The 26531-nt window shown below is 50.0% G+C and overlaps 1 protein-coding gene across 5 annotated transcripts in view; it reads left to right on the forward strand.

Moving 5' to 3' along the window:
• Positions 1 to 26531, forward strand: part of ARHGEF9 (Cdc42 guanine nucleotide exchange factor 9) — a 288936-nt gene that overhangs the window by 123211 nt on the left and 139194 nt on the right. Inside the window, exon 1 of one of the 5 annotated variants that reach the window (XM_056808821.1) lies at positions 9271 to 9525. The exons of the other annotated variants lie outside the window; for them this stretch is intronic. Coding sequence (XP_056664799.1) covers positions 9496 to 9525 — 30 coding nt within the window. The 5' untranslated portion in view covers positions 9271 to 9495. Of the gene's footprint in view, positions 1 to 9270; positions 9526 to 26531 lie in introns of those variants that run through there. 5 annotated transcript variants of the gene reach the window in all.

Below are 26531 nucleotides of genomic sequence, written 5' to 3' on the forward strand. Positions count from 1 at the left end.
GTGCTGTGGCTGGATCAAAGATCAGACAGTCTTTTATTGCCCTTTTGGCATCATTCCAAATTGCACTCCAGAATGTTTGGATCAATTCACAACTCCACCAGCAATGCATTAATGTCCCAAATTTGCCACATCCCCTCCAACATTCATTGCTTTCTATTGCTGTCATGTTATGTTAGTCAATATGGTGTGAGGTGACACCTCAGAGTTGTTTTGATTTGCATCTCTCTGATTATAAGAGATTTAGAACACTGTTTTCATGTGTTTTTTAATAGTTTTTATTTCTTTAACTGAAAATTGCCTATTCATGTCCCTTGCCCATTTATCAACTGGGGATTGGCTTGATTTTTTGTGCAATTGATTTAGCTCTTTGCAAATTTGAGTAATTAGACCTTTGTCAGAGGTTTTTGTTATGGAGGTTGTTTCCCAATTTGTTGCTTCCATTCTAATTTTGGTCGCATTGGTTTTGTTTGTAGAAAACCTTTTTAATTTCATGTGATCAAAATTATTGATTTTACATTTTGTGATTTTTTTCTTACTCTTGTTTGGTCTTAAAGTCTTTCCTTTCCCACAGATCTGACAAATATACTATTCTGCATTCACCTAATTTACTTATAGATTATTTTTTTATATTCAAGTCATTCACTCATTCTGAGTTTATCTTGGTGTAGGGTGTGAGGTGTTGATCCAAACCTAATCTGTTCCACATTGTCTTCCAATTTTCCCAGAAGTTTTTTATCAAATAGTGGATTTTTGTCCCAAAAGCTGGGATCTTTGGGCTTATCATAGACTGTCTTGCTGAGGTCACTTACCCCAAGTCTATTCCACTGATCCTCCTTTCTGTCTCTTAGCCAGTACCATATTATTTTGATGACCACTGCTTTATAGTATAGTCCGAGATCTGGGACTGCAAGTCCTCCTTCCTTTGCATTTTTTTTCATGATTTCCCTGGATATCCTTGATCTTTTGTTCTTCCAAATGGACTTTGTTATTTTTTTCTAATTCAGTAAAAAAGTTTTTTGGTAGTTCAATGGGTATGGCACTAAATAGGTAAATTGATTTGGGTAGGATTGTCATTTTTATTATGTTAGCTCATCCCACCCATGAGCAATCAACGTTTTTCCAATCATTTAGATCTAGTTTTAATTGGGTGGAGAGTGTTTTGTAGTTGTGTTCATATAGTTCCTGTGTTTGTCTCGGCAGATAGATTCCTAAGTATTTTATATTGTCTAGGCTGATTTTTTTTTTAAATTTAAACATTATTTTATTTGGTCGTTTTCATATAGGCTGATTTTAAATGGAATTTCTCTTTCTAATTCTTGCTGCTGAGATGTGTTGGAGATATAGAGAAATTATTTATTTTCTAAGGACTGTTCCAGCTCTAACCTGCTTTCTGTGTCCTAAGAGCCCTTCTAGCTTCAAATTTCTGTGTTTTAAGTTCTAAGGCTCTTTTAGCTCCAACATTTATTCTAGGTTCTTGGGTCTCTTTTAGACTTTCTGTTGTAAATTCCCTTCTAGATGTATGAGGCTCTGGGTGGGATGAGGAGGGTCTGGGTGGAGATGAGCTGCCCGTGTTCTGTAATTCTAGGGATATGGGGAGCAGGACAGAAATAGGCAATGGTTTCTTTAAGAGTTGACCTAATTTCTTTCAGGCACTGAATTGGGCGGCTCATGTGAGTCTTTATATGGCTTGGGGGGCTGCTCCTGTTTAGTAACAGGCAGAGGGCAAAGAATTGGAGGGGACAAGAAAGCAGTTGTCACTTGGAGATACACGGGCCTCTGCTTGGAGGCCTAGCATCCTGAGACTCAGGGGCACTTGGAGAGCAGGTCCTTGCCTAACTAAGGGCATTCAGGCGGTTTAGTGGCTACAATCCTGGACCTTCACTCCGGGAGCCCTGAGTTCAAATCCAACCTCTGATATTCACCAATAGACAGTCTTGGTTCCAAGACAGAAGGTAAGGGGTTTTTGTTTGTTTTTTTAAACCCTTACCTTCCATCTTGGTATCAATACTGTATACTGGTTCCAAGGCAGAAGAGTGGCAAGGGCTAGGCCATGGGGGTTAAGTGACTTGCCCAGGGTCACCCAGCTGGGAAGTGTCTGAGGCCAGATTTGAACCCAGGACCTCCCATCTCTAGGCCTGGCTCTCAATCCACTGAGCTACCCAGCTGCCTCCAAGGTAAGGGTTTTTGTTTTTTAAAAGATTATATTGAGCTATAATCTTAGTCTAGTCACTTCACCTCCATTGCTTAACCCTTACTGCTCTTCTGTCTTGGCACCGATATACAGTATGAATTCTGAGACAGAAGGTAAGGCTTTAAAAATACTATCTAGCCATATGACATTGGACAAGTCACTTGCCCCCAATGCTTAGCTCTTACTGCTCTTCTGCCTTGGCACCAATGCAGTCTTGATTCTAAGACAGAAAGAGTGAGTTTGCGAGAACATTAAAAAGCAATCCTTGGTGCCTTTGGAGAGACCAGTGTTGTGGGGTAGAATGGTGCGTTGGAGGGGAAAGGAAATGGAGGCCCCAACAGCGATGGCCTCCTCAAGTAGTTTGGCCCCGAAGGCGGGAGAGATGTGAAAGGATGGTTGCTCGGGCTAGAGGAGCCAGAAGAGGCCTTCTCGCGGACAGGGGAGGCTGGGCCATGGCTATGGCCAGGAGCCTGGATCCTGAGGGTAGAGCTAAGTGATCTGCTGCAGTGGGATCACCCACAAGTCTGGGGATTACCTTTGACAAGGAGGCGTGCCACCTCCCTGTGACAGCTAGTGGGGGAGCCCTGTGTGTGGCAGAGGCGACGAGGCAGGCGACGGTCTCCTCAAACAGCCTCGTTCTGTTTACCAGGAAAGAAGGGGTTTTGAACGCTAGTCGTCTGATTCAGAAGCCAGGGAGGCTAGTTTCCAGTGTTCTAGGACTGACTGTAATTGCGCTGCTTTGTTCCCTGCTAAGTTGTTGTGTTCCGTGAACTCAGGGACTAGGACACCTAGCACCGTGCCTTCCCCAGAGCAGGCAGCCTTCAGCCAATTGGCTTGGAATGGAATTTTTAATGGCTCTTCTGTATGAAAGTCCATTTTGACACTCGAGGCTAATGAGAGACCCTAGGCCCGGTAGGGCAGGGCCAACATGGCCTCCTTTAACCTCTTCTCTTCTGGCGATCACTTTGTAGGCAAACATTTTTCTGGAGGAACATTTGAACTCCTGGGTTTTCAGGGAGGCCATTTTGGAACTCCAGGCCTGGGCCGCCAGTGTCCATAGGCCTCGGAGGCTTCCCAGCCTGGCCGTTGGCCCTACTGTGTTCTCCACTGGAGGCTGGGGCCCTTCTGTGTGCCACTTACCCTAATGAGGAATGGGGGCTCTCAGTTGCTGCTCAGTGTATGGGGTGCTGACATCATAGCATTGTAGGCTCTTGGCTCTAGAAATTGCAGGGGCCTCAGTGATCATGTGACTCAACCTTTTTTGTTTTACAAAGGAGGAAACTGAGGCTCTGGGAGGTTAATAAATGGTCATGTAACACTTCACAAATATTACCTCATGCTTTCTCACATCAATTCTCAGCGGTAGTAGGTGCTACTATAATCCCCATTTTGTAGATGAAGAATCTAAGACAAACAGGTGCCCAGAGGCACAGTTAACAGAATCTAAGGCTGAATTCGAACACAGGTCCTCGTGACTCCAGGTCTAGCCCTCTATACATACACATCTTTGGTTTTTTTTAAAACCCTGACTTCCCATCCTAGAATTGATTCTAAGTATGTATTCCAAGGCAGGATTATGGTAAGGGCTAGACAAGGAGGGTGAAGTGACTTGCCCAGGGTCACACAGCTAGGAAATATCTGAGGCTGGTTTTGAACTCAGGACTTCTTTTCTCTAGACCTGGTACTCTATCCACCAAGCCACCTATTGCTCCTTCTAGTCACTTCTATCCTGAGCTTCCTTGGGACAACCTCACATGTTTACGGATGGGATTGTAGCCCACTCCACAAAATCAAGGACTACTGTTCTGGTTTAGACTTCAAACTGGAGCTATGAGTTGGAGAGGTGTGGGATTTCAGTGGTGTTTGACCCTCCTCTCCCCACTTCCCTTCCCTTCCAAGTCTCTTTCTCCTTCCCTCTCTTCCCCTATCTTCTCTCCACTCCTCTTTTCTCTCTGCTTCTGTCTCTCTTTCCCTCTTTCTCCTTCCTTTTCTCCTCTTTCTCCCCCCCACCCCATCTCTCCCTATCTCCCCCCTTTCCTCCTCTTCTCTCTCCCCTTCCTTTCTTCCCTTTCTCCCTCTCCCTCTCTCTCCCCCCATCCCTCTCTTCCTCCCTCCCTCCCTCCTTTTCTCTCTGGGCTGGCTCTCCTTTGTTGGCCTGTCCACCAGCTCCTAGTAATCCTCCATAGAAAAACCTCCCTCAAGGCAATACAAATCTGAGCAGAGACACCTCTTTTGTTCTCCTTTGCAGTCTGAAATAATTTCTTGGTCCAGCTTCTTTTGTTGTTTTCAAACTCTCACCTTCTGCCTTAGGCTCAATACTGTGTATCGGTTCCAAGGCAGAAGAGAGGTAAAGGTGAGGCAATGGACGTTAAGTGACTTGCCCAGGGTCACACAGCTGGGAAGTGTCTGAGGCCGGATTTGAACCCAGGACCTCCCATCTCTGGGCCTGACTCTCAATCCACTGAGCCACCCAGCTGTGCAAACCCTCTCCCCACCACCACCTCTTGCAGCAGCCCATTCAGCTCTGTGGGACAGATCTCCAGGATTGGACATTTTTCCTGATATCAAGCTGCAATTGGCCTTTTTGCAATATCCACCCATTTTTCCTGGTTGCGTCCTGTTGGCCAAGCAGAGCCAGCAGCTCCATTCATCCCTCCACATGGCAGCCCATCACAGAATTCAAAGCAGCTCTCAAAATGTCCTCTGAACCTTCTCTTCTCTTGGCTAAAGAAGCCCAATACCTTGAGCTGCCCCTCGTACAGCATGAACTTCATCCTGCTTCCCAGAATTCCTCTGCTCACTCTCCAGTGAATAATCAGAGTCCTTCTTAAGGCCTAGTGCCCAGAGTTGTACACCATTGTGCTCCAAATGAGATCTGAGAAGGGCAAGGAATAGTGGGATTGTCCTCTCCCTGTTCCTGGAAGCCGTGCCCCCCTTAATGCAGCCCAAGATCCAACTAGCTTTTTTGTCTTCTGATCACCCTGCTGGCTCCCATTGAGCTTGGGGTCCACTGAAACCCCCAGATCCTTTTCAGAACACCTGCTGCCTATCTTCCCTAGCTTACATTTAGGGAGTAGATCTCTTGTACCCTAGGGCACGACTTTTCATTTATCCCTAGATTGGATTTCATTTGGTCAGCTTCAGCCCTGTGCTCCTCTGGCCCACTCAGATCCTCATGGATCTTCCCCCTGACATCCAGCATGTTCACTCTCCCTCCCAGCTTTGTGTTGTATGCAGTTGGTGTGAGCCTTTTCTGGGTGCCTGTCTCCCAGGTGGGTACAGTTCAATAGTAGAGCCAAGCCCAGATCCCTGGGCCCCAGCCTTGTAGACCTTCTGCCACCCTGCGACGGTATCATTGGGCGTGACCATGCAGCTGCTTTGGGATTCGTTTGGTTGCCTAGTGGTCTAATCCATGCCCTTCTAGGTTCTTTGCAAAAACAAGACAAGTATTTTAGCAAACGCTTTGCTAAGATCCAGGTAAAAGTCGGGAATGCCTGGCGTTCCCCTCGTTAGCCAGCTCAGTAATCCTAGCAGAAAAGAAAATGTTTGGCACGCTTGTTCTTAGGAAATCCAGCTGGCGCTTTGGCATTGGTGCCTCCTTTTCGGAAACTGTAGAATTCTCTTTCATGATCTTTTCTAGAATTGTCCCAGGAATCCACGTCAAGCTCCCTGAGCTAGACTTGCCGGGTGCTAGCCTTCTTCCTCTTTCGCAAAGTAGCCCAACGTTGTTTTTCTCCAGGCCCAGAGTAGGTAGCTCTTCTGTTTCCACGATCTTTCAGATATCACTGACAGTGGTTCCACCATTGCGTTTGGGAGTTCAAGGCCCAACAAGTAGGTGACGTGAATCCATCTGTGAGTAGCGGCCCTCCCACTCTCTCCTTTGTAAGAATTACATTTACGAGACTGATCCTTAGAATGAAGCATTGTATTAAAGTAGAAGTAGTAGGAGAGAAGATAGAAAAATAGGAGACAGATGTGTATTCAAGTTCTTGCGAAATCTCTGGCCACCATTTTATGCCCCCTACTCACTCGGACCCAGGAAACATGGAAGCCCAGAGAGCTGGCCGAGCTCCTGTCTTTATTTATGGAGCCTATTCTGCACCCACTAACTCACATGTGACATCTCAGGAACCAACCATGGTTGGCTGATTTGCCTGGGCCATCCTGGCCGTGTGCTATTCCTGACTCCATTGCTCCATTTTCCTGGCTGGTCCACCCTTGGGACTAAATTTATGCCATGATTTTCTTCCCACAGTCTCCCCTTCTGACCCGAGTTCAAACTCATGCCAAGTACCCATCAGCTCGAAAAGGGGAAAAGGATACATCCCCTTTTACACCTTATTGTCTTGGCTGTCACCTACTGCTTCATCATTTTTCTCCCACCATTTCTAGTGGCAAGGTCCTTTTCCTTTTTCTGCATCCGAGAATGGCTCCTTTCCCCCTTCTGGTCCATCATGCTTTATCCTCAGGCCTTTACAGAGTTATTGGTCAGTCACTCTGGGAGTTCTGTAATCTCCCAGTTGTTTTTCTTGATTTCACTGTAGAAATCATTTTCCTGCTTCTACTAGCTTCATTCAGCATCAGTTGATACAAATTTTCCCAGGGTTCTCTCAATCCTTTCCTTCTTTTTTTAGACCCTCACCTTCTTAGAATCAATACTCTATTTTGGCTCCAAGGCAGAAGAGTGGTGAGGGCTAGGCAATGGGGGTCAAGTGACTTGTCTAGGATCACCTAGTGAGGAAGTATCTGAGGTCAAATTTGAACTCAGGACCTCCCATCTCTGGGCCTGGCTTTTAATCCACTGAGCCACCCAGGAGCCCCCACTTTTTATTTTTTAAACCCGTCCCTTCCCTCTTAGAACCAATATTGTGTATGAGTTCCAAGGCAAAAGAACTAGGAGCTAGGCAGTGGTGACTCAATCCACCGAGTCACCCAGCTGCCCCTTCAATCCATTCCTTTTGTCATTTCTTATGACACAATGAAACCCTATTTCACTCACAAAAACCAAAGTTTGTTCAGCCATTCCCCAGTTGTTAGACGCCCACTCTGTTTCGGTTTCTTTGCTACAAGTAAAACTGTTGCTATAAATATGTGTGTCCGCACAGGCCCTTTCCGTCTTTCGTAGAGTGGAGGCCTTGTCGGGGCACCACTGCGTCGGAGGGCATGTCTGATTTCGTGACTCCTTGGGGTACAATTCCAAGTTGCTCCACAAACCAGGCATGCTTGTGCTCGTCCTCCCCGTCCCCTCCACCCACTGACATTCTCATCTTTGCCAATCCGATTCTTTTGCCAGCCCCTTGGTTCCCCTTTCTTCGTTCCCCGTGTCGTGGAGGTGACCCCGAGTCATCTGAGGCTCTCACAGTGGAGTGTGAGCTCTGACAGGTCCTAGCATGCTGGGAGGACTCTGGGTATGGGCCAGTGAAGGCCTGGATGGATGCCTGGTATCCAGTGATGACTAGCCTAGCCGAGTTTCGGGATGCTTGTCATTAAGCTGGCTGCAGAGTGATGGGTTCTTCATCATCCTACCTTTCAAAAGCCAAATTGCAGAGAGATCAGGAATTGCGCTGGCAGAAAGAGTACCGAGTACCAGTGCCGAGGAAATTACCCATCCCTGAAATGCTTGAATGTAGTTTGCAAAATACTTGAGTGGAAAGGCGCCCCTGGAGCCTCTAGGGAGACGGCTCTGGCTCTTCCAGGGTGCTAACCCCAGACCCCCATGAGGGTGAAAACAAAGCCAACCATCAACTAGCTCTTTCCTTCCCAGAGCTTTTGGTTGGTTGACCTCGTCCACTTCTTTGCCTCCCCATCCATCATCAAGCCCAAGAAATAGAAGGATAAAGAAGTGACAGTGGCAGAGCTCCAGAACTCCGGGGAAATGTTTTCCTCCATACATTCTTTTGAAATCTGTCACCCAAGACACCTCCTTCCTGACCTCAACAGGATACTCCTCCCTTTGGCCCTCTGCCCTCACCTGGAGGTGATGCTGGAGAATTCTTTAATAAGGGTTTCCCCCTTATTCCTATAGAAATACTCAAGGTAACAGAGGCATATCACAGATAGGACAGCCTCTGTTTTGCCCCACACATAAAGCTGTAAAAAACTCATGGGAGCTCCCAAACAGCTACTGAGAATACATGAAAGACTCCCATAGGGTATCAGCTGCCCCCAGAGGGGAACTGGACTTGGACAGGCTATTCTGACAGCTTCCTGATAATCTGGTGAAAGGCAAACAGTATGGTATCCTATAGGCATCCACTCCCTCACATCTCATGATAGAAGAATGATTGGGGAACTCCTTAAATTAGTCAAGGGCTCCCCTGTCCCCCCTACATAGGATCATAGCTTTTGGAGTTGGAATGGAACCTAGCAGAGGCCATCTGGTCTAACCTTATTCTACTGATTAGGAAACTGAGGCTCAGACAGGTGGGGTGACTTGCCCCACAGTCCTATAGGTAACAACAGAGGCAGTACTGGAGCCCAGTTCAATCTCCTCTCCTACAGCTATCAGATCAGAACTCAAGATTCGAATAGTGACATGGATAGAATACTGGCTTGGTTGAGAGGCAGCTGATGGAGAGTCTGGAAGACTTGAGTTCAAGTCTTGCCCAAGTCCCAAGACACTTATTAGCCTTATGATCCTGGGTGAATCACTTACCCCTGTGGGCCTCAGTTTCCCCATCTGTAAAATGGGAATAGTAATAGCCCCCACCTTGCTTTTGGGGTCCTGCCCACCTCTTTGTGAGGACAGTGCTTTGCAAACTACCTTGTTACAGAAGGGAAAATCTTTCGAAGCAGGCTTGTTCGGGGCATGGTGGACTTTGAAAAATCCTTCCTTGTGCATTTATTTACTGTGAAGTGACTAGTTTAAGGACAAACAGCTCCAGGGAAAAAAGATTTGCCAGGTGTGTTCCCTTCCCCCCCCCCCTAATTTTCAATTGGCAGGAATCCAGTATCTGAGGCTTACCGGGAGTGTGACCTTGGGTAGGTCCCTTGCCCTCTCTGAGCCTCAGTTTCCCCATCCCCCAAAGGGGGGGTGGCCCAGCTGATGGCCAAGGGCCCTGCAGCCTGCTCTAATGGGCAGGTGGGGGTGGGGGCAGGGGCGGGCTGTCCCGCTCGGCTGGCCGCACGGAAGGCCAGGATGGGATGGGGGGGGTGCTCCCCCGCCCGCTCGCCCTGCTCGTGCCTCCTGCTTCCGTCGGCAGCTTGGTCTCTGCCAGTTGGGACTCGGGGTTCAGCGGCAGCGGCAGCGGCAGCGGCGGCGGCGGCGGCATCGGCGGCCACAATAGAAGCAAAGGGAAGAGACCATGCAGTGGCTGCGGGGCGGCCCGGGAATGGTGAGTGCTGAGACTTGGGGCTTCCTCCTCCTCCTCTTCCGCTCCCTGCATCCCGCCATCCCTGCATCCGCCTCCTTCAAGGCCGCCAGCGGGCATCGGGGCCATCTTCCGCTCCCCCGAGGCCGGGCCCGCTGGCCAAAACCAGTGGGCGACCGAGGGCGGGGCGTCCTGGGGGAAGGGGCCGGGCCCGGGGGAGGCAAGGAGACCCCCCCACCCTCACCCCCACCCCACCCCGACGAGTGCATGGAAAAAGGCAGAGGCTTTCATTCATCGCAGCCTCGCCCGCTGCTCCAGAGCGGGTTGGGGGGTGGGGGGGGACCTGCCCACCGCCCCAGCCCATCGCTTTACGATACCGCCGCTACTTTTAGCTGTGTGACCTTGGGCAAGTCACTTCTCCGGGCCTCGGCTTCCTCCTCTGCCAAATGAGAACAATAATCCTGGCCCTCCCCTTACTCCCCAGCCGGGGGGAGGCAACCCCTGAAGGGCTCGCCACCGCCAGCCTGTCCGGGAAAGGGGATTTATTGTTATTCTAATCCCGCGTTGGGGGTTGGGCCGGATCTTCTTGGAGGTCTTTGGGGCTCCCGATCCTCTGGCCGATTATTTGGGGGAGGGGAGCTGGGGGCCGCAGCCTCTGCTGTGTGGCCGCGGAGTCAGGGGCTCCTACTGTTGGGGGGGGGCGCGAATGAGGCGGCTCCGTCCATGAAAGCTTGTTCGCTGAGCCCAGCCTGGCTGGGAAAGAACCGAGCCCAGAACAAAGGAGCCCAACTGAGGAGCTGCGCCCGAGAGCCTGGCCTTGGGGTCTCGAGGTGTCCCGGGGGAGGGGGGGAGGGGGCGATCCCCACCCCCTCTCGGCGCGGGAGAATGAACCGCCATTGGGGAATTCCGGGAGAGCCAAGCCAGGGAGGGGGAGTTTGCATTCAACTTTTTTGGTGTGGGTTTTGTGTGTATGTTTGGGAGGGGGGTGCGCGTGCGCGCGCGCGCGCGCAAACGTGTGTGCGTGGATGCCCCTGGACAATGTGTGGCTGAACGGACAGGGCACTCTTGCAGATTGGACTTCCCCAGCATCCATCTCCTTTTTGTCCACTCAGGTAGCCCCCACCCAAGGTCCTGGGCCGCAATCCTGGGCTATTCTAATGAGCCTCGGGCCCCTGCCTCACTCAGTTGCCAAAGTGATGCTCCTAGGGGTTGATGAGCCTTTGACAGTGCCCCTCCCAAGCGACCTTGGCTCCCCATTGCCCAAGATAAAATGCAAGCTCCTCCTTGGGCATTTCCTGCCCTTGCCATCTGTCTCCAGTCTTCCTTTCTAGGCAGCCCCCATTACACATTCTCTTCCTCTTGCTCTGCACTCCAGCTAAACCAGCTCATTTGCAGCTCCCCATACACATCTCATTTCCCACCTCTGTGCCTTTGCATGCCTGGAGGCTTCCCCTCCGCATTTCTGCCCCTGGTTGCCCCTAGCCCCTTCCAAGTGCCATGCTTCTTTCAAGGTGCCCCCAGTTGTTAATGCTCCCCTCATGATCATAGAATCAGAGGAACTTAGTTTTAATTAGAAGGAACCATGGAAGACATTGATTTGGTTCTCCCCCACCCCCTATTTTATTGATGCAGAAACTGAGGCACTGAGAGGCAAATGACTTATCCAGGGTCTTACAGATTTGAAGCTAGAACTTTCTAATTCCAAATCTAGTTCCCTGTTCCATACAGCAGAGTTTAGTCCACCTTAAAACACTATATGAGTGCTTAGATATATTATTATTAGTAATATATAATAATTATAACAGTTGGTGTGTAATAGACTGGCTAATAATTACAATAGTTAATATAATAATAATATTATTATGGCACATAATATAGTGAATAGAAAACTGCCCCTGTAACCAGGAAAGCCTGGCTTCAGTGCAAGTCCTGCCTACCTGTGTGTGACCTTGGGCAAGTCACTGAACTCTTCAATGTTCTAGATAGCTCCAAGAGAGTTGGCTGGAGAAGGGATCGGGGAAATGGCAGAGCCAGTTCAATGCCCATGGCTGTTTGGAGTGGATCTTGGACGTTGACTTCCTTGTGTACATGTTATCCCACTGAGTAGATCCCAAGCCCCTTGAGGGCAAACGTGTTGATTGAATGAGTGCACACAGGTTTGAGTGTGCTCATGCGTGTGCCCATGTGGGGAAGCAGGCATGTATGTGTTTTCCTGCATGCAGGCACATGGCAAATTGCTTTCAGATAGTCTGGATAGTGGTGTGGCTTCCCAAGGACATGCCACTGTGCCAGGACCCCTAGACAGTGGCATGGTGCAGGAGCCCCGGGCAGAAGGCTGAGAGAGGGTCTTGGTGCGAATCCCAGCAGGATCTCATTTCCCTCCCTCGTAGGATGAGTGGACTTGTGTGACTTCTCTGATCCCTTCCAGCTCCCAACTCTGTGCTCCTTTGGGTGCCAGGGCTAGTCAGTGGGCACATTTCCATGTTGATGCATCTGACTGCATGTATAGCTGAGCACAAATGCAGTGAGGCATGTGTGTGTGCACAGGCATGATGAGGAGCTCATGGGAGTGTGTCATTGTCAGTATATGGTGTCATGCGGGCATGTGACTGCCTGGGTGAATGGATGTGTGAAAGAGCCAGCTGGTGAGTTGGGCAGGCCCAGCACCCTCCAGAGAGCTGCCGCTCCTTCGTCCGAGCCCTCAGCCCTGCCCCTCACTCGCTGCCACCACAGTGGCTAAGATTTGACCTTGAGCCAGTCCCTTAGCATCTCCCAGCCTCAGTTTCCTCACCTGTGAAGTGAGGGGCTTGGACCGAATGACCTCTGTGGTGCCCTCCAGCTCCCCAAGTGATTGACTGTGTGTGCTCAGATCCTTACCCAAAGGCTCCAACACGAGCTCGCCTTCCCTTGCGTGTCTCTGGTCCATTCGAGATAGCCTGACCAGGGGCATTGCAGGCTTTTGCCCTTAGTGATCTCAGCAGTGCCTGGGGCCTTGGTTCCCCTGGACCCATTTTAGAGAAAGAGACAGAGACAGAGAGGGAGGGAGAGACAGAGACAAGAGACAGACAGAGAGGGAGGGGGAGAGAGACAGAGACAAGAGACAGACAGAGAGGGAGGGAGAGACAGAGACAAGAGACAGACAGAGAGGGAGAGAGACAGACAAGAGACAGACAGAGAGGGAGGGGGAGAGAGACAGAGAGGAAGGAGAGAGGGAGGGGGAGAGAGACAGAGACAAGAGACAGAGAGGGAGGGAGAGACAGAGACAAGAGACAGACAGAGAGGAAGGAGAGACAGAGACAAGAGACAGACAGAGAGGAAGGAGAGAGGGAGGGGGAGAGAGACAGAGACAAGAGACAGACAGAGAGGGAGGAGAGAGGGAGAGAGACAGACAAGAGACAGACAGAGAGGGAGAGAGACAGACAAGAGACAGACAGAGAGGGAGGGGGAGAGAGACAGAGAGGAAGGAGAGAGGGAGGGGGAGAGAGACAGAGACAAGAGACAGAGAGGGAGGGAGAGACAGAGACAAGAGACAGACAGAGAGGAAGGAGAGACAGAGACAAGAGACAGACAGAGAGGAAGGAGAGAGGGAGGGGGAGAGAGACAGAGACAAGAGACAGACAGAGGGGAGAGAGAGGAAGAGGGAGAGGCAGGGAGAGGGGAGAGAGACAAGAGACAGACAGAGAAGAAAGTGGGGGGAGAGGGAGGGAGGGAGAGAGACAGAGAGAGGAGAGAGAGAGACAAGAGACAAACAGAGAGGAGAGAGACACAAACACATAGACAGATAGACTGGGGTGGGGTGGGGGGAGACACTGAGAGAGAGAATCTGGCCAGGGCTTAAGTTGATGGCTGCATTGCAGCTTGCTCTCCTCACTCCCTGCCTTTGACCCGCTGTGATCTGCATCACTGCCTCCCCTTTGGCCAGACTCGGTTGGACAATGAGGGATGTCCCATTCATTTAGCCCCCTTGGATTTTATTCAGTGTCTACCAAGAGGAAGCTAAATGGGCAAAGAGGGCTTGCTGGGGCCCTTGTTGGGAGGAAGACTGCAATGGAACAGACTATTTGGGGAAAGAACCCTGCATTGGGAAGGAAGGAAGGAAGGAATGAAAAGGCATCTAGTAGGGGTTTACTATACTCCAGAGATATAACAGCTAGAAAAGTCCGACATTCTCTGGGACACACATTCTAATGGGGGGCCCACACTTCTGAGGTTTCAGCTGTGGAGACAATGGAAGGCCCAGCAATTCTTTGGGTAATACAGTAGTGCAGATGGTAATGCAACCCTAATCTTTAGTGCAATATCCATTGTGGTTCCTGGTGTTGTGTCATTTGCCAGTGCAAAAGACTCTGGCAGAAGACCTAGTTAGGAGCCCTAGGTTCCTGATTGCATGGCCTTGGGTAAGTTATTTCCCCACTGTGAAGGTGTTACACAAAATAATTTCAAAGGTTCTTTCCAGCTTCAGATCTGCTGGCCAACTCTGCCCTTTGTCTGCCAACCCCTTACCCCTTCGCTGCAGAGCTTGATCTGGAGGCTATGGAAGGGAAGATGGTGTTTCCCTCAGCATCCAAGCTTTAGAGGTAGAAGGGACCTTATAGGCCATAAAGTCCAACATCTATTTTTCACATGAATAAACTGAGATTCAGAGAGGGCAAATGATTTGCCCAGGGTCACACAGCCAGTAAGTATCAGATGTGTGATTGGAGCCCAAGGTGCTGCTTCTGATCTCAGTGACAGGCTGGATAGTGTTGGCACAAGAGCCTTAAGCTCAGATGAATTCAGGACATCCAGGCTTTTGAGCCTTCTGCTGACACTGAGCCTCTCAGATTCACTTTCTATGCCTGAGAAGTCAGGGGTGGGTGGGTTCCTTCTCACTGTCCCTATTACCCAGAGGCATTGTGAGAAAGGAGCTACACCATTCTGAAAGGACTTAAGAAATGGCAGCCCTCACCATCTCCTCAAATTCATCCATTCTCTGTACTCTACCTGTGCTATTGCCCAAAGCCAGAAAGAAGAGTGGTTGGAGGAGAAGGGGATGGCATTTGAATGGGGCCTGGTTTGGCCTGGGCTTTGGATAAGAGGCTCTGGCAGTGGCAGCTGCTGCTCAGAAACCTCGTTCGGCTTCAAAGACATTGCACTTTGGGGGGCCAGAGTTACCCAACGGCCAAGAATACCTTTGACAGAGAACTTGGAATTGCTGCCAGTTCCCTGGACCCTGTGTGTATGCGTGAATCTAAGGTTTGGCCGCAGTAAGGCAGCAGTCACCTTGTAGGCACTGCATTAGACCCCATCTGGAGCTCTTCTGTCTTCCCTTCTGGGTGCTGACAAATGAGAGCTTGTCCAGAGGAGAGACGCCAAGGATGCTGAGGGGATCAGCCACAGGGACCGGGCTTGTTTAGGCCAGAGAAGAGCAGACTGGTAGGTGAGGAGAAGACGGCTGTCCTCAGGCATTCAGAGGGCTTTCTAGCCCAAGAAGGGAGCTGAGGCTTGTTCTGCTTGGCAGAGCCTAAAGCCACAGGGAAAAGTGACTTTGGGGTTGGTTGATTTTTCAGTCTCCTGATTATTCTATGCCGAAAACCTAGAGTTGGTTCTGGGGTCAGGAGAAAGAACAGCCCAGGAATCAGGAGAGCTGGCTTCTAATGCCTGGCTCCATGACCTTGCTGGGACTCACCTCTGAAGCCCAATGGCAAACCACTTCTTCTGAGGCTCAGTTTAGGCCTCTGGAGGACTCCCTTCTGCTCCAGAGGCTTTGATCCTAACAATCTTCACACTGAATATGGTGGGCCATGGATGGGTGGATGATGGGCGGCACTATTTGGTAAGTATTTGTTCAAAGGGTCCCATTCTGTCCTGTCTCCTCCAACAGATTGCCACCTTTCTATCATCTCCGCTCTCTCAATTCTCTTCTTTTCAATACTAAGGATCATTTCCAAGGCAGAAAATAGATTAGGCAATTGGGGTTAAGTGACTTGCTCAGCTAGGAAGTGTCTGAACCACATTTGAACACAGGCCTGCTTCTATATCCACTAAGCCACCTAGCTGCCCCTATCTCAACTTCCCTTCCCTTCCCTTCCCTTCCCTTCCCTTCCCTTCCCTTCCCTTCCCCCCCCCACCACTGATCTCTGAACTCACCCCTCCAACTCCCTTTCAGCCATCTCAAACTGAATATCCAATTAGCTATCTTGAAAAATGGATGTCCAATAGACATCTTAAAACTCAATATGTCCAAATTAAAATTCACTGATGTTTCCCCTGAACCCTCTCCCTCTTTCCCCTTCTCTATTACTGTGGAGAGCATCCCCACCCATCCTCCTAGTCCCTAAGCCTTGCAAGCTAGGAGTCATCCTGGACTCCCCTCTCTCTCCCTCCTCTCTCCCTCTCTCTCTCCCTCTCCCCCTCCCCCCCTCTCTCCCCCCCCTCTTTCTCTCTCTCTGTCCCTCTGTCTCTGTCTCTCTCCTCTCCTTATCTCTCTTTCTTCCTCTCTCTCCTCTCCTTCTCTCTATATATATCTCCTCTCTCTCTCCCTCTCTCTCCTCTCTTTTTCTCTTTCTCTGTCTCTCCTTCTCTCTCTCTGTCTCTCTCTGTCTCTGTCTCTCTGTCTCTCTCCTCTCCTTATCTCTCTCTCTTCCTCTCTCTCCTCTCCTCTCTCTCTCCTCTCCTTCTCTCTCCTCTCCTCTCTCTCTCTCCTCTCCTTCTCTCTCTCTCTCCCTCCCTTTCCCTCTCCCTCTCTCTCTCTCTCTCTCTCTCTCTCTCTCTCTCTCTCTCTCTCTCTCTCTCTCTCTCACCCCCAACATCCAAGCTTTACCCAAGGCATGGCCTTTTCACCTTTGTAACATCTTTCCAATATCCTCTCTTTTCTCCTCTGGCCATGCCCTTACCCTGGTTGCAGGTTGGCATCTCCTTACATCTCGATGACTGCAATAGCCCTATTGGCTATCTCTCCTTGGACTCTACTCCCACTACTGAGCTCCCTGGCTTCCTTAAAGTCCCACCTAAAATCCTATCTTCTATAGGAGGCCCTCCCCTATCCCTCCTCATTCCAGTACCTTCCTTCTGTTCATTATTTCCTATTTATCCTGTCTGTCATTTGCTTTGCATGTACTTGTGTTTCTCCTCCCCCATTGGACTGTAAGCTCCTTGTGAGAGGGGACTGTCTTTTGCTCCTTTGTGTCCTCAGCACATAGTATAGTTCCTGACACATAATAGGCACTGAACTGAATTGAAGTAATCAAGGGTTCAGGAGTCTCCAAATTCTAGAACCTCAGGGATAGAAGAGAGGGACCTCATAGGGCATCTAGGCCAACTCCCCATCACAGACCTCTAGGGATAGGGAATTTACCACCTTCCTTTGCAGTCCATTCCCCCTTTTGATAATGGTCATTCTTGAGGAACTCTCCCTGATGTTGTGTTTTTTATTTGAGGTTTTGCTTTTAATTTTGTTTCTCAGTTACATGTAGAAATAATTTTTGAGGGTTATTTTCTGACATTTTTTTATTCAGATTCTCCCTCTCCCCCTTTCCTCAGGAGATAACTAGTTTGATATGGATTATACCAATGCTTTCATGGAATATATATTTCCTAAGAAACTCAATGAAGGAAATAAAGGGAAAGCTGGTGTGCTTTGATCTTCAGTCAGGCTCCAACAGTTCCTTCTTTGGCTGTGGATATCATTTCTCATTATGAATCCCTGTTGTTGAGTTGATACAGACTTACAAAAAGGACTTTGGAGGTGGGAGAGAAATCTATTGTAATCTTATATCTGATCAGAAATATGGCAACTAAGTGTTAACCACTGAACCCTAGGAACTAATCTGGCAGAGATGGTGGTCCTGGGGGATTCATTTTGGCATGGTATTCCAGCATGGCTACATATAGCAAGTGTAGAATCACTTTCTTGGTATTTTTCTTTTTAAGGTTTAATTGCTACCTTTTATCTTTATGTGGTCGTTGTCGCCAAACATGTGGAGAGAAGTTTACATAGTAATGTGTAAGTAAAGGTGGATTCCCAAATGGCTGATGTTCATACTCAAAGAGCAGATGTTAATAATTCCATCTAAGAGTGGCAAGGTCTGAAGTAGAGTGCCCCAAGGATCTTTCTTGATTTTGTATTTATCTTTGGCTAAAGGTATACATGACAGGTTCATCACGTTTGCATCTGGCACACAACTGGGAAAGAGCGTTAACACACTAGATGCCAGAGAAAGGATCTATGAGGATCTTGGCAGACCAGAGAAACATTGAGCTAAAGCTCCTAAAAATGAAATCTAGAAGGGACTAATATAGTCTCTCACTTGGGCACAAAGAAATCAACTTCCTAAATGGGGGGGGGGGGGCTAGGTGGCTCTGTGAATAGAAAGCCAAGCCCAAAGATAGGAGGTCCTGAGTTCCAATCTGGCCTCAGACACTTCCTAGCTGTGTGACCCTGAGCAAATCATGGAACCCCATTGCCTAGCCCTTACTACTCTTCTGCTGGAACCCATACACAGTATTAATTCTAAGATGGAAGATAAGGGCTTAGAAATAAATGAATGAATGAATGAATAAATAAAAGCTCAGGGAGGCTAACACAGATAGGCAGCAGGTATTGTGAAAAGAATCTGTGTAGTAGTAGTAGTAAAACTACTAGTAAAACTAGCAGACTGTAAGCTCCATGGGAGCTAGTGGTATTATGGGAATGCCACAATAAAGCCAATTTGACCTTGAGCTACATTAAGAGTTTGGGCAGAGTTTCCACAGAAGGACAGATGAGAAACTGAGGTCAAGTGAGGTAGGTAATTTTTTGGTAGAGTACCCTCTGCTCCTAAGTCCTCTCCCTCTGATTGGATGCCTTTTTTCCCACTTTTACCTTCTATTTTGGAATGAACACTTCCAAGGCAGAAGAGTGCTAAGGGTTAGGCAATGGGGGTTAAAAGTGACTTGCTCAGGGTCATACAGCTACAAAGTATCTGCATCCAGATTTGAACCCAGGACCTTCAATCTCCAGGCCTGACTCTCAGTTCAGTGAGGTACCCAGCTATTCCCACTCCCTGCCCACTTCTTTACACCTTCCTTTTATGTATAGTCTTCTCCCATTAGAATAGAAGCTCCTTGAAGGAAGGAATTGCCTTTTTTTCTCTGCTTATTTATATTCCCAACCCATAACTTGGTGCTAGAAAAACCTTAATAAATGTTTATTGACTGACTGAGTGACCCTTTGTCACATAGGATCATGGCTATAGAACTGGAAGAGATTTCAGAGGACAAGCAGCTCGGTTGCCTCATTTTTTCAGAGGAGGAAAGCGAGGCCCAGAGAATAGAAGTGACTTGACGAAAATCATGTGTGGTGTCCTAGACCTTCAGAGGTCACATCATTTGACCATCTCATTCTAGAAGTGGGGAAACTGAGGCCCAAGGTGGTAAGGTCACACAGGTAGTAGGATTTGAACCTAGTTCTTCTGACTCCAGATCCACATAAAGAAGTTCAGCTTAAGCAGCCAACATCAAAATGGACCACCATAGAAGCTGCTGTAATTTACTCCCATAGTTCCCCACATCTACGAAGGGGGGAGGCATGTAGACTTTTTCAGTGCTTTCCAGGGCCCGGCTTAGTCAGTTCATTGTCCCTTCTTTTGCCATGGCTAGCGTCATTGTGTTGCCATCCTTTGGCTGTTTTTGCTCATTTTGCTCCACATCATTTCATTCTTTTCTTCTTCTGCAGTCAGACTCCACCCCACTCACTCGCTCCTGTACCACCATTTACCAGAGGATAGCCATTCCCCAATCGATGGAATGTCCTCTCTTTTCAGAAGTGGATAATGTAGGGACAATGAAGTAGCACAGTGGATAGAGCTCCAGGCCTGGAGTCAGCAAGACTTATCTTCCCCACTTCAAATCTGACCTTAGACACAGACTGGCTCTCTGACTGTGGGCTGGTCACTAAATCCTGCTTGCCTTAGTTTCCTCATCTGTCAAATAAGCTGGAGAAGGGCATTGCACACCATTCCAGTATCTTAGCTGAGCAAGTCAGTTCTTTTTTAAGCCCTTACCTTCTGTCTTGGAATCCATACTAAGTATCTGTCCCAAGGCAATCATGCGGGGTAAGTGACTCACCCAGGGTCACCCAGCTAGGAGGTGTCTGAGACCAGATTGGGGCCCAGGACCTCCTGGCTCCAGGCTTGGCTCCATCAGCCTAGCCGCCCAGTCCAGTTGCCCCTCAAAGACTTCCATTGGTGGAGAGTTTCTTCATCCGGGACTTCCCTAAAGAATGAAATCCCAGGTTGCGTCCGGCTGCCTTGCCTTTTTTTAGGTCTTGGATGTGTGGGCACATTTCTAGGTTGCCTGACCTATATATAGACCTGCAGGATGTCGCAAAAGTGAATTTATTGGATCTTTGAGTCACTGAAGGAAGTGAGGAAAAGCCCTGCTCTGGGTGTCAGAAGGCCCTGTTTTCCCTGGTCCTCGGTTGCCTTCGCTGTAAAAAACGGGGATAGGCTTTCCGCGGCCCCGGAGTGAATAGTATAGATTTTGGCTAGACCCAAAGAATGAAATACATTTCTGGCCCCGGAGAATTCGAGGAAAGGAAACTTGAGAAGCTCTTTGCTGAGAGAACAATGTTCCATCCCTCATCCTGGGGGCTGTGGCTCTCTGCCCTATGCCTGCGGAGAGGCCGACTGCATTTGGTACCGACCCAAAGGAGCTCCCCAGGGGTGTTGTGGTCGCTGTGGCTGTGCCTGTTCAGGGCCTTGGCATCGGGCATTTGGGGAGCCTTCCCTCGGGCCTTTCTGGCCTTTTGGAGGCAGCACCATAACGAAGGAAGGCCATTAGATTGTAAGCCACAGGATCCGAGTTCAAATCTCCAGCCTGCTGCCTGTGACCTCAGTTGCGAGATCATAGCTCTAAACCAGTCTTCTTTCGAGCTCTTGGGACCATTCCAGCTCCGATGTTCTCTTTTATAGATTCACAGGATCAGTGTTCGAAAGCTGCAAGTGACCTGAAACAGGGCAGGCGAGGGAGAGGCGGCTTGGTTGGCTTGCTGAGCTGATTGGAAGATTTTCTGTCAATCTCTACAAATGGAGGCTTGCCTTATTGTTTTGTTGATCATCTAGATGTATGAAGACGATAGAGGACATTTTTGTCCTGGGGATTAAATGTGAAGCTATGCAGTTTTAGAGAGCTGGTTGTTAAACGTTTACCAGCACATAGCCCCGAGCAGAGGAAACTCGGGCTAGTTAATAATCCCCACCTCCGGGAGACTCAGGGAAAGGCCCTGATAGGCACCAGTGCCAAGTTCTGGGTGACCTCCTTCCCTGCATGGCAAGTTTTAAGCCTGGCCTCTTCCTCATCAGTGGGCAGGTGGGAAGAGATTGGGGAAGGGAGGAAAAAGAAGGGAAGGACAGACAAAAGGAAAGGGGGCAGAGGAGGAATGACAGGACAGAAAGTAGCCTTTATTAAACACCTACTGTGTGCCAGGCATAGCTAAGGGCTTTCCAAACATCATCTCGAGGCACTCTGTGAGCTGGAGAGGAGGGACCTTTACAGAGTGAGCCTGGAAGAGAGACGGCCACTCCTGACAGTGGGGGGCTCATGGGGATGGGAGATGGGGGAAGGGGGAGCAGCAGGGGGCAGGGGGCAGTGGAGGTTGGCAGGAAAGCAAGAGTTTGTGGGTTAATAAGTGAGTGAGTAGTCGCACCAGCCGCTACAGTCCAGCACCTACTGTGTGCAAGGCCCCATGCTGGGCCCTGGGGTCCTTGGCCTCCAGCCAGCTGGGTCCTAGGCATGTACAGGGGACCTCTGGAGCCAAGCTGAGTCTAGCCTTTCGGCCTACATGGTAGATGGAGAGGGAGGAGCCTCCTTTTCCTGGGACGGATGCTCCAATGTTCTCATCAGCAGGTCAGTGACAGTTCTTTGGGTCCAACGTCTTTCTATCCGGCATCCCTTCTCTGGCAACAGGGTGCCCAGGGCCCTCATGCTTCCTGAGGCTACTTCTGTCCCCCAGCTCGACATCCCTGCCCAGCGTCCCTTCCTGAGCCCGAGAGGTGCCCCAAGCCTCAGTTTCCTCATTTGTGTCCCTTCGTGTCCTAGGAGCCCCCGGAGACCTAAAGAGGCCCTCTATTTCAGTCTCCTGCCAAGGGGCAGAGTGAGCAGCTGCCAGCAGAGGGGGGCTCTTTGGGGATGGAGTGAGATGGCAGGGAGGGCCTTCTGAGGGAAGCAGCTGCTTCATGAGGCGCCACTCCCTCCCCTTTGCCACTGCCAGAGCCTCTTGGGCCTTTGACTGAGGTCGGAGCCGGAGCCCCTGGCTGTCACGGAGGCCTGTGACATCTCCATACACCTGGTGACAGTAGCTATTACTCAGAGGGGAGACTTTGCCCGTCTGAATATGACTAATTCTCAGAGTGACTAAGCTGTTAGATAATGGGGAGGGGGGTGGAATCCATCGCCTGAGCTCAGGCTCAAAGAGGCTCCATTGTTGCCCAAAAAGCCATCTTGTCAAAGGGTTCTACCCATTGTGCCCTCCGAGTGGCTGGCGGCGGAGGGAGGCTTATTATTTGGGGCCTCGCCTGTGAATGAGAGCCAGCTGTTTGCCTCAGGACTGCCGCTGAGGGAGGGGCCCCCAGGGGCAGCTAGACCTGCTCTCCTTCCCTGGGAAGCACAAGTAGGTCACACGCTGCCCTTTCCCTCTAGCTTCTCCTGAGAGGGAGCAACAGGAGCGTGGACTTCCCAGCTACAAGGAACCTGGGATGTGGGGCAGGCCAACCCGGTCATTCCATTTTACAGGGAAGGAAACCAAGGCCCAGTGAGGGGAAGGGACTTGCCCTACATCACATGAAACCACAGATCTAGTGCTGGGAGAGGCCTTAGAGACTGGCAAATGGAACTACCTCAGTTTACCAAGGAGGAAACAAAGGCCCAGGGATCGAGATTTGGTGCCCAAGGTCATACCTAGGCCTCAATTCTAGAGTAGGAAGGGACTACAGAGGCTGGGGGTCCAACCCCCTCACTTGGCAGAGGGGGGAACTGAGGCCCAGAAAGAGGAGACTTGGCCAGTGCTATACCTAGGATCATAGGACTAGAACTGAAAGGAGCCTTAGAGTCCAACCCCCTCATTTGCCAGAGGGGAATACTGAGGCCTACCGGGGGGGGGGGGGGGGAGGGACGACTTGTCTTTAGGTTACACCTAAGATTACAGATCTAGGACTGGAAAAGACCTCAGAGACCTTTGAGTGCCAGCCACCCCTTCATTTGACAGATGAAACAGGGAAACTGAGGCCCAGGGAAGGGATGGGGCTTGTCTAGGGTTGCAAAGGTAGCCAAGCTGGTGTTTGAACCCAGACCTCCTGTCTCCAGAACTCCAGGCTTTTTCATTGGCCTTAATCTCTTCTGAGACCTCCTTGTTCTGCGATCTTGGCCTCAAGACTCAATTTCTGGATTTTAAGGTTTGGTCTGGGACATTGGGCACAAAGAACAGATTTGGGTGAGAAGTGTGCCTTTTGTCACATGGTCCCAGGAGAGACGCACACAGTGGAGAGAGAGCCAGCCTTGCAGGCAGGAAGCCATAGGCACAAGTCTCTGACAGGTACTGGCTGTGTGACCTGTGATAAGTCATTCTTTCTGGGCTTCTGAGCCTCTTTGCTTGGGAAGGGGGCTCCCAAAGTGATGAAGGCCCTTCCTGGATTCATAGGACATGCTTGGATCCCTCTCCAGACAGGCACCCTCAGATAGCTCCCCTCCCTGTGGAGGGGTCCTGCAAAGCAGGAGTAAAGTTGGAGGGCACAGCTTGGCAACTGGGCCATGGCTTCTTGCCTGGGCCTGGAGGAGAGGTTCGGGTCTGTTTGTAATCCCCGCAACCAGACAGGCTGCTCTTGTGAGTCGTGGGAGGACTGGACACAGGACAGGAATCAGAGCATCCTTTAATGGAGGGACCTTGGAGAGCATCCAGGCCAGTGGCCCTCCAGGCCCTGCCCTCTCAGGGGGTCCACAAGGCCCAGGTGATTTTCATCATGATTCCAAGATGCTTCATTTTGGTTTTAACCCCTTACCTTCTGTCTTAGAATCAGTACTAAGTGTTGGTCCCAGGGCAGATGCTCAGTAAGGACTAGCCAATGACGGTTAAGCGTCCTCCTGTATCTGAGCCTGGCTGTAACCATTGGGCAACCTAGCTGTCCCCAAGATGTTTGATTTCTAATACAGTAAATATTGATTCACGGATAGATGGGTGAACAGATAGAAGAGACAGAAAATTATAAATGGAATGGACAGGTAGAGAGATAGGAGAGACAGATAAGATAAAGATCAGACAGGGAGAGAGGAGACAGAGGAGTGAGGGAGAGAGAGAGAGGAAGAGGAAGAGAGAGATGGGGGAGGGAGAGAAGAGAGAGAAAGGGAGGGAGGGAGAGAGGGAGGGAGGGAGAAAGAGATGGGGGAGGGAGAGAGGGAGAGGGAAAGAGAGAGAGAGATGGAGGGAGGGAGAAAAGAGAGAGAGAGACAGAGAGATGGAGGGAGGGAGAGAAGAGAGAGAAAGGGAGGGAGGGAGAGAGAGAGGGAGGGAGGGAGAAAGAGATGGGGAGGGAGAGAGGGAGAGGGAAAGAGAGAGAGATGGAGGGAGGGAGAAAAGAGAGAGACAGAGAGATGGAGGGAGGGAGAAAGAGATGGGGGAGGGAGAGAGGGAGAGGGCAAGAGAGAGAGAGGGAGGGAAAGAAGGGAGAGAAGGAGAGGGAGGGAGAGAGAGAGGGAGGGAGAAAGAGATGGGGGAGGGGGAGAGGGAGAGGGAAAGAGAGAGAGATGGAGGGAGGGAGGGAGAAAAGAGAGAGAGATGGAGGGAGGGAGAGGGAAAGAGAGAGATGGAGGGAGGGAGAGAAGAGAGAGACAGAGAGAGATGGAGGGAGGGGGGAGGGAGAAAAGAGAGAAGGGGAGGGAGAGAGAGAGAGGGAGGGAGAGAGAGAGGAAGGGAGAAAGAGATGGAGGGAGAGAAGAGAGAAGGGGAGGGAGGGAGGGAGGGAGAAAGAGATGGGGGAGGGAGACAGGGAGAGGGAAAGAGAGAGAGATGGAGGGAGGGAGAGAAGAGAGAGATGGAGGGAGGGGGGGTGGGAGAGAAGAGAGAGAAGGGGAGGGAAAGAGAGAGAGATGGAGGGAGGGAGAGAAGAGAGAGGGAGAGAGAGAGAGAGAAAGAGAGAGACAGAGAGAGAGAGAGAGAGAGAGAGAGAGAGAGAGAGAGAGAGAGAGAGAGAGAGAGAGAGAGAGAGAGAGAGAGATGGAGGGAGGGAGGGAGGGAGGGAGAAAGAGAGAGGGAGGGAGAGAGAGAATAATTACAGATGGGATGGGCACGTAGCAGATATAACCCATGTAAACAAATAAAGGCATCCCAATGCCCAAAGATGAGAACAGATGATGTAATCTCACTCCTTTTTCTAGAGGAGGAAACTAGGCCCAGGCAGGAGCAGGGTCTCTCCTGAGGTTGCACAGCACTTCTGTGATACAAGCCATCTCCTGAGTCCCAGCCCACTGTCCTGGGAGATCTATCAGATGGAACTATGGAAAACCTGAGTTCAAATCCAGCCTTAGACACACCTACTTGACTGTGTGACTGGACAATTCACTGAGCTTCTCCTAGCCTCTGTTTCCCCAAGTGTAAAGGGAGATAATTTCTCCCCAGCGTTGTTGTGCTGATCAAATGAGGTAAGCTGGGTTAAGTGCTTGGAAGACCTTCAAGGACTGGAGCAGTTCTTAGGGGTGGCTGGCCTTTGTTCTCTGCCCATGCTGAGGGCCAAAGCATCTCCATCTCCTGACTGGGCACCCAGAATTCCTGGCGCTTAGCGTTCCTTCCAGGCTGGGTGCGGGGCACTGGTTTCCTTGCAGTTCAGGAGAAGGGGGAGCAAAGGAGGTCCTGGAGGTGAGGGCATGCCAGTTCATCGTCCCCCTCCCGCTCTGAATAGAGGACGTGGAGCTCATCTCCAAGGAGTCCAGGCCAACAAGAGCCTGGTAACCAACAACCCAAGATTTCAAGGGTCCTTAATCAGGTTCACATAGACTTCCTTTCAGTGGATGCACCAGCATCCTCCAGCATCCTCGTGCCTTGTCTTTTGCCTGCAGTTGTGGCCAGAATATTTAAGATAAGAGGATTTTAGATCATCTGCTGCAAGGAACCTCAGAGGTCTTGTTTTACAGATAAGGAAACTGAGACACAGGGAAGCAAAGGGACTGGCCTAAGGCTACCTATAGGACCATAGACTTCAAATCAGAAGGGATTTAATTGAACTTCCTCATTTACATATGGAGAAACAGGAGGTCCCAGGTGTTAAACAACTTGCCTGAGGTTAGACATTGAGGGACAAAATCTGGATTCGAACCCAAGGCCTTCAGTTCTCCACCCAGCAGGCTTCCCCCTTATTGAAGCTTGTTTTTGATTCACCAGGCCCACACTTGAAAGTCTTCCAGTCAGGTAGGACCTAGCAGCTTGTGCCAAGCTGGCATGTCTTCAGAGACATCGCATCTCACCTCTACAGAAAGATGAGGCATTCCTGGAGGAAGAGGAGGAGGAGGAGATTGATGCACATGGCAGGGCCTGGCCCCGTTTCCTAGTTGTATGAGGTCAGGTCATGTGGCATGTACCTCTCCACAGCTAGACAATACCTCACCAGGCTACTGAGCAGAAAATGGCACTGCTACTTCCTATCTCTGTGACCTTGGGCAAGGCACTTAATCTCTCTAGGCCTCAGTTTCTACATCTGTAAAATGACATGCTCAGACCCAAACTCCTCAGGGGTCCCTTTCAGATTCCAGTCTATGAGTCTATAAAGTATCTGGCCAACTTTTGAATTCTCAAGAGCCGTGAGTTCAGATACTGACTCTTGCTGCCTAGTAGGCATGTCACCCTGGACAAGTCACTTACCCTCTGATCATCAATCTCATCTATAAGATGGAGCCAATGCTTGGTACAGGCTGGTTGTGATCTTCAAATATGATTATTTAGGCCAACTGCAGGTGTAAGCTCTTCACACTAAAAAGGAGGGAGCTTCCCTGGGGTTATTGTGATATGGTCTAGGGCTCACCCTGGAAAG

The sequence above is a fragment of the Monodelphis domestica genome, chromosome X (genome assembly GCF_027887165.1).
Source record: "Monodelphis domestica isolate mMonDom1 chromosome X, mMonDom1.pri, whole genome shotgun sequence".
Lineage (NCBI taxonomy): Eukaryota > Metazoa > Chordata > Mammalia > Didelphimorphia > Didelphidae > Monodelphis > Monodelphis domestica.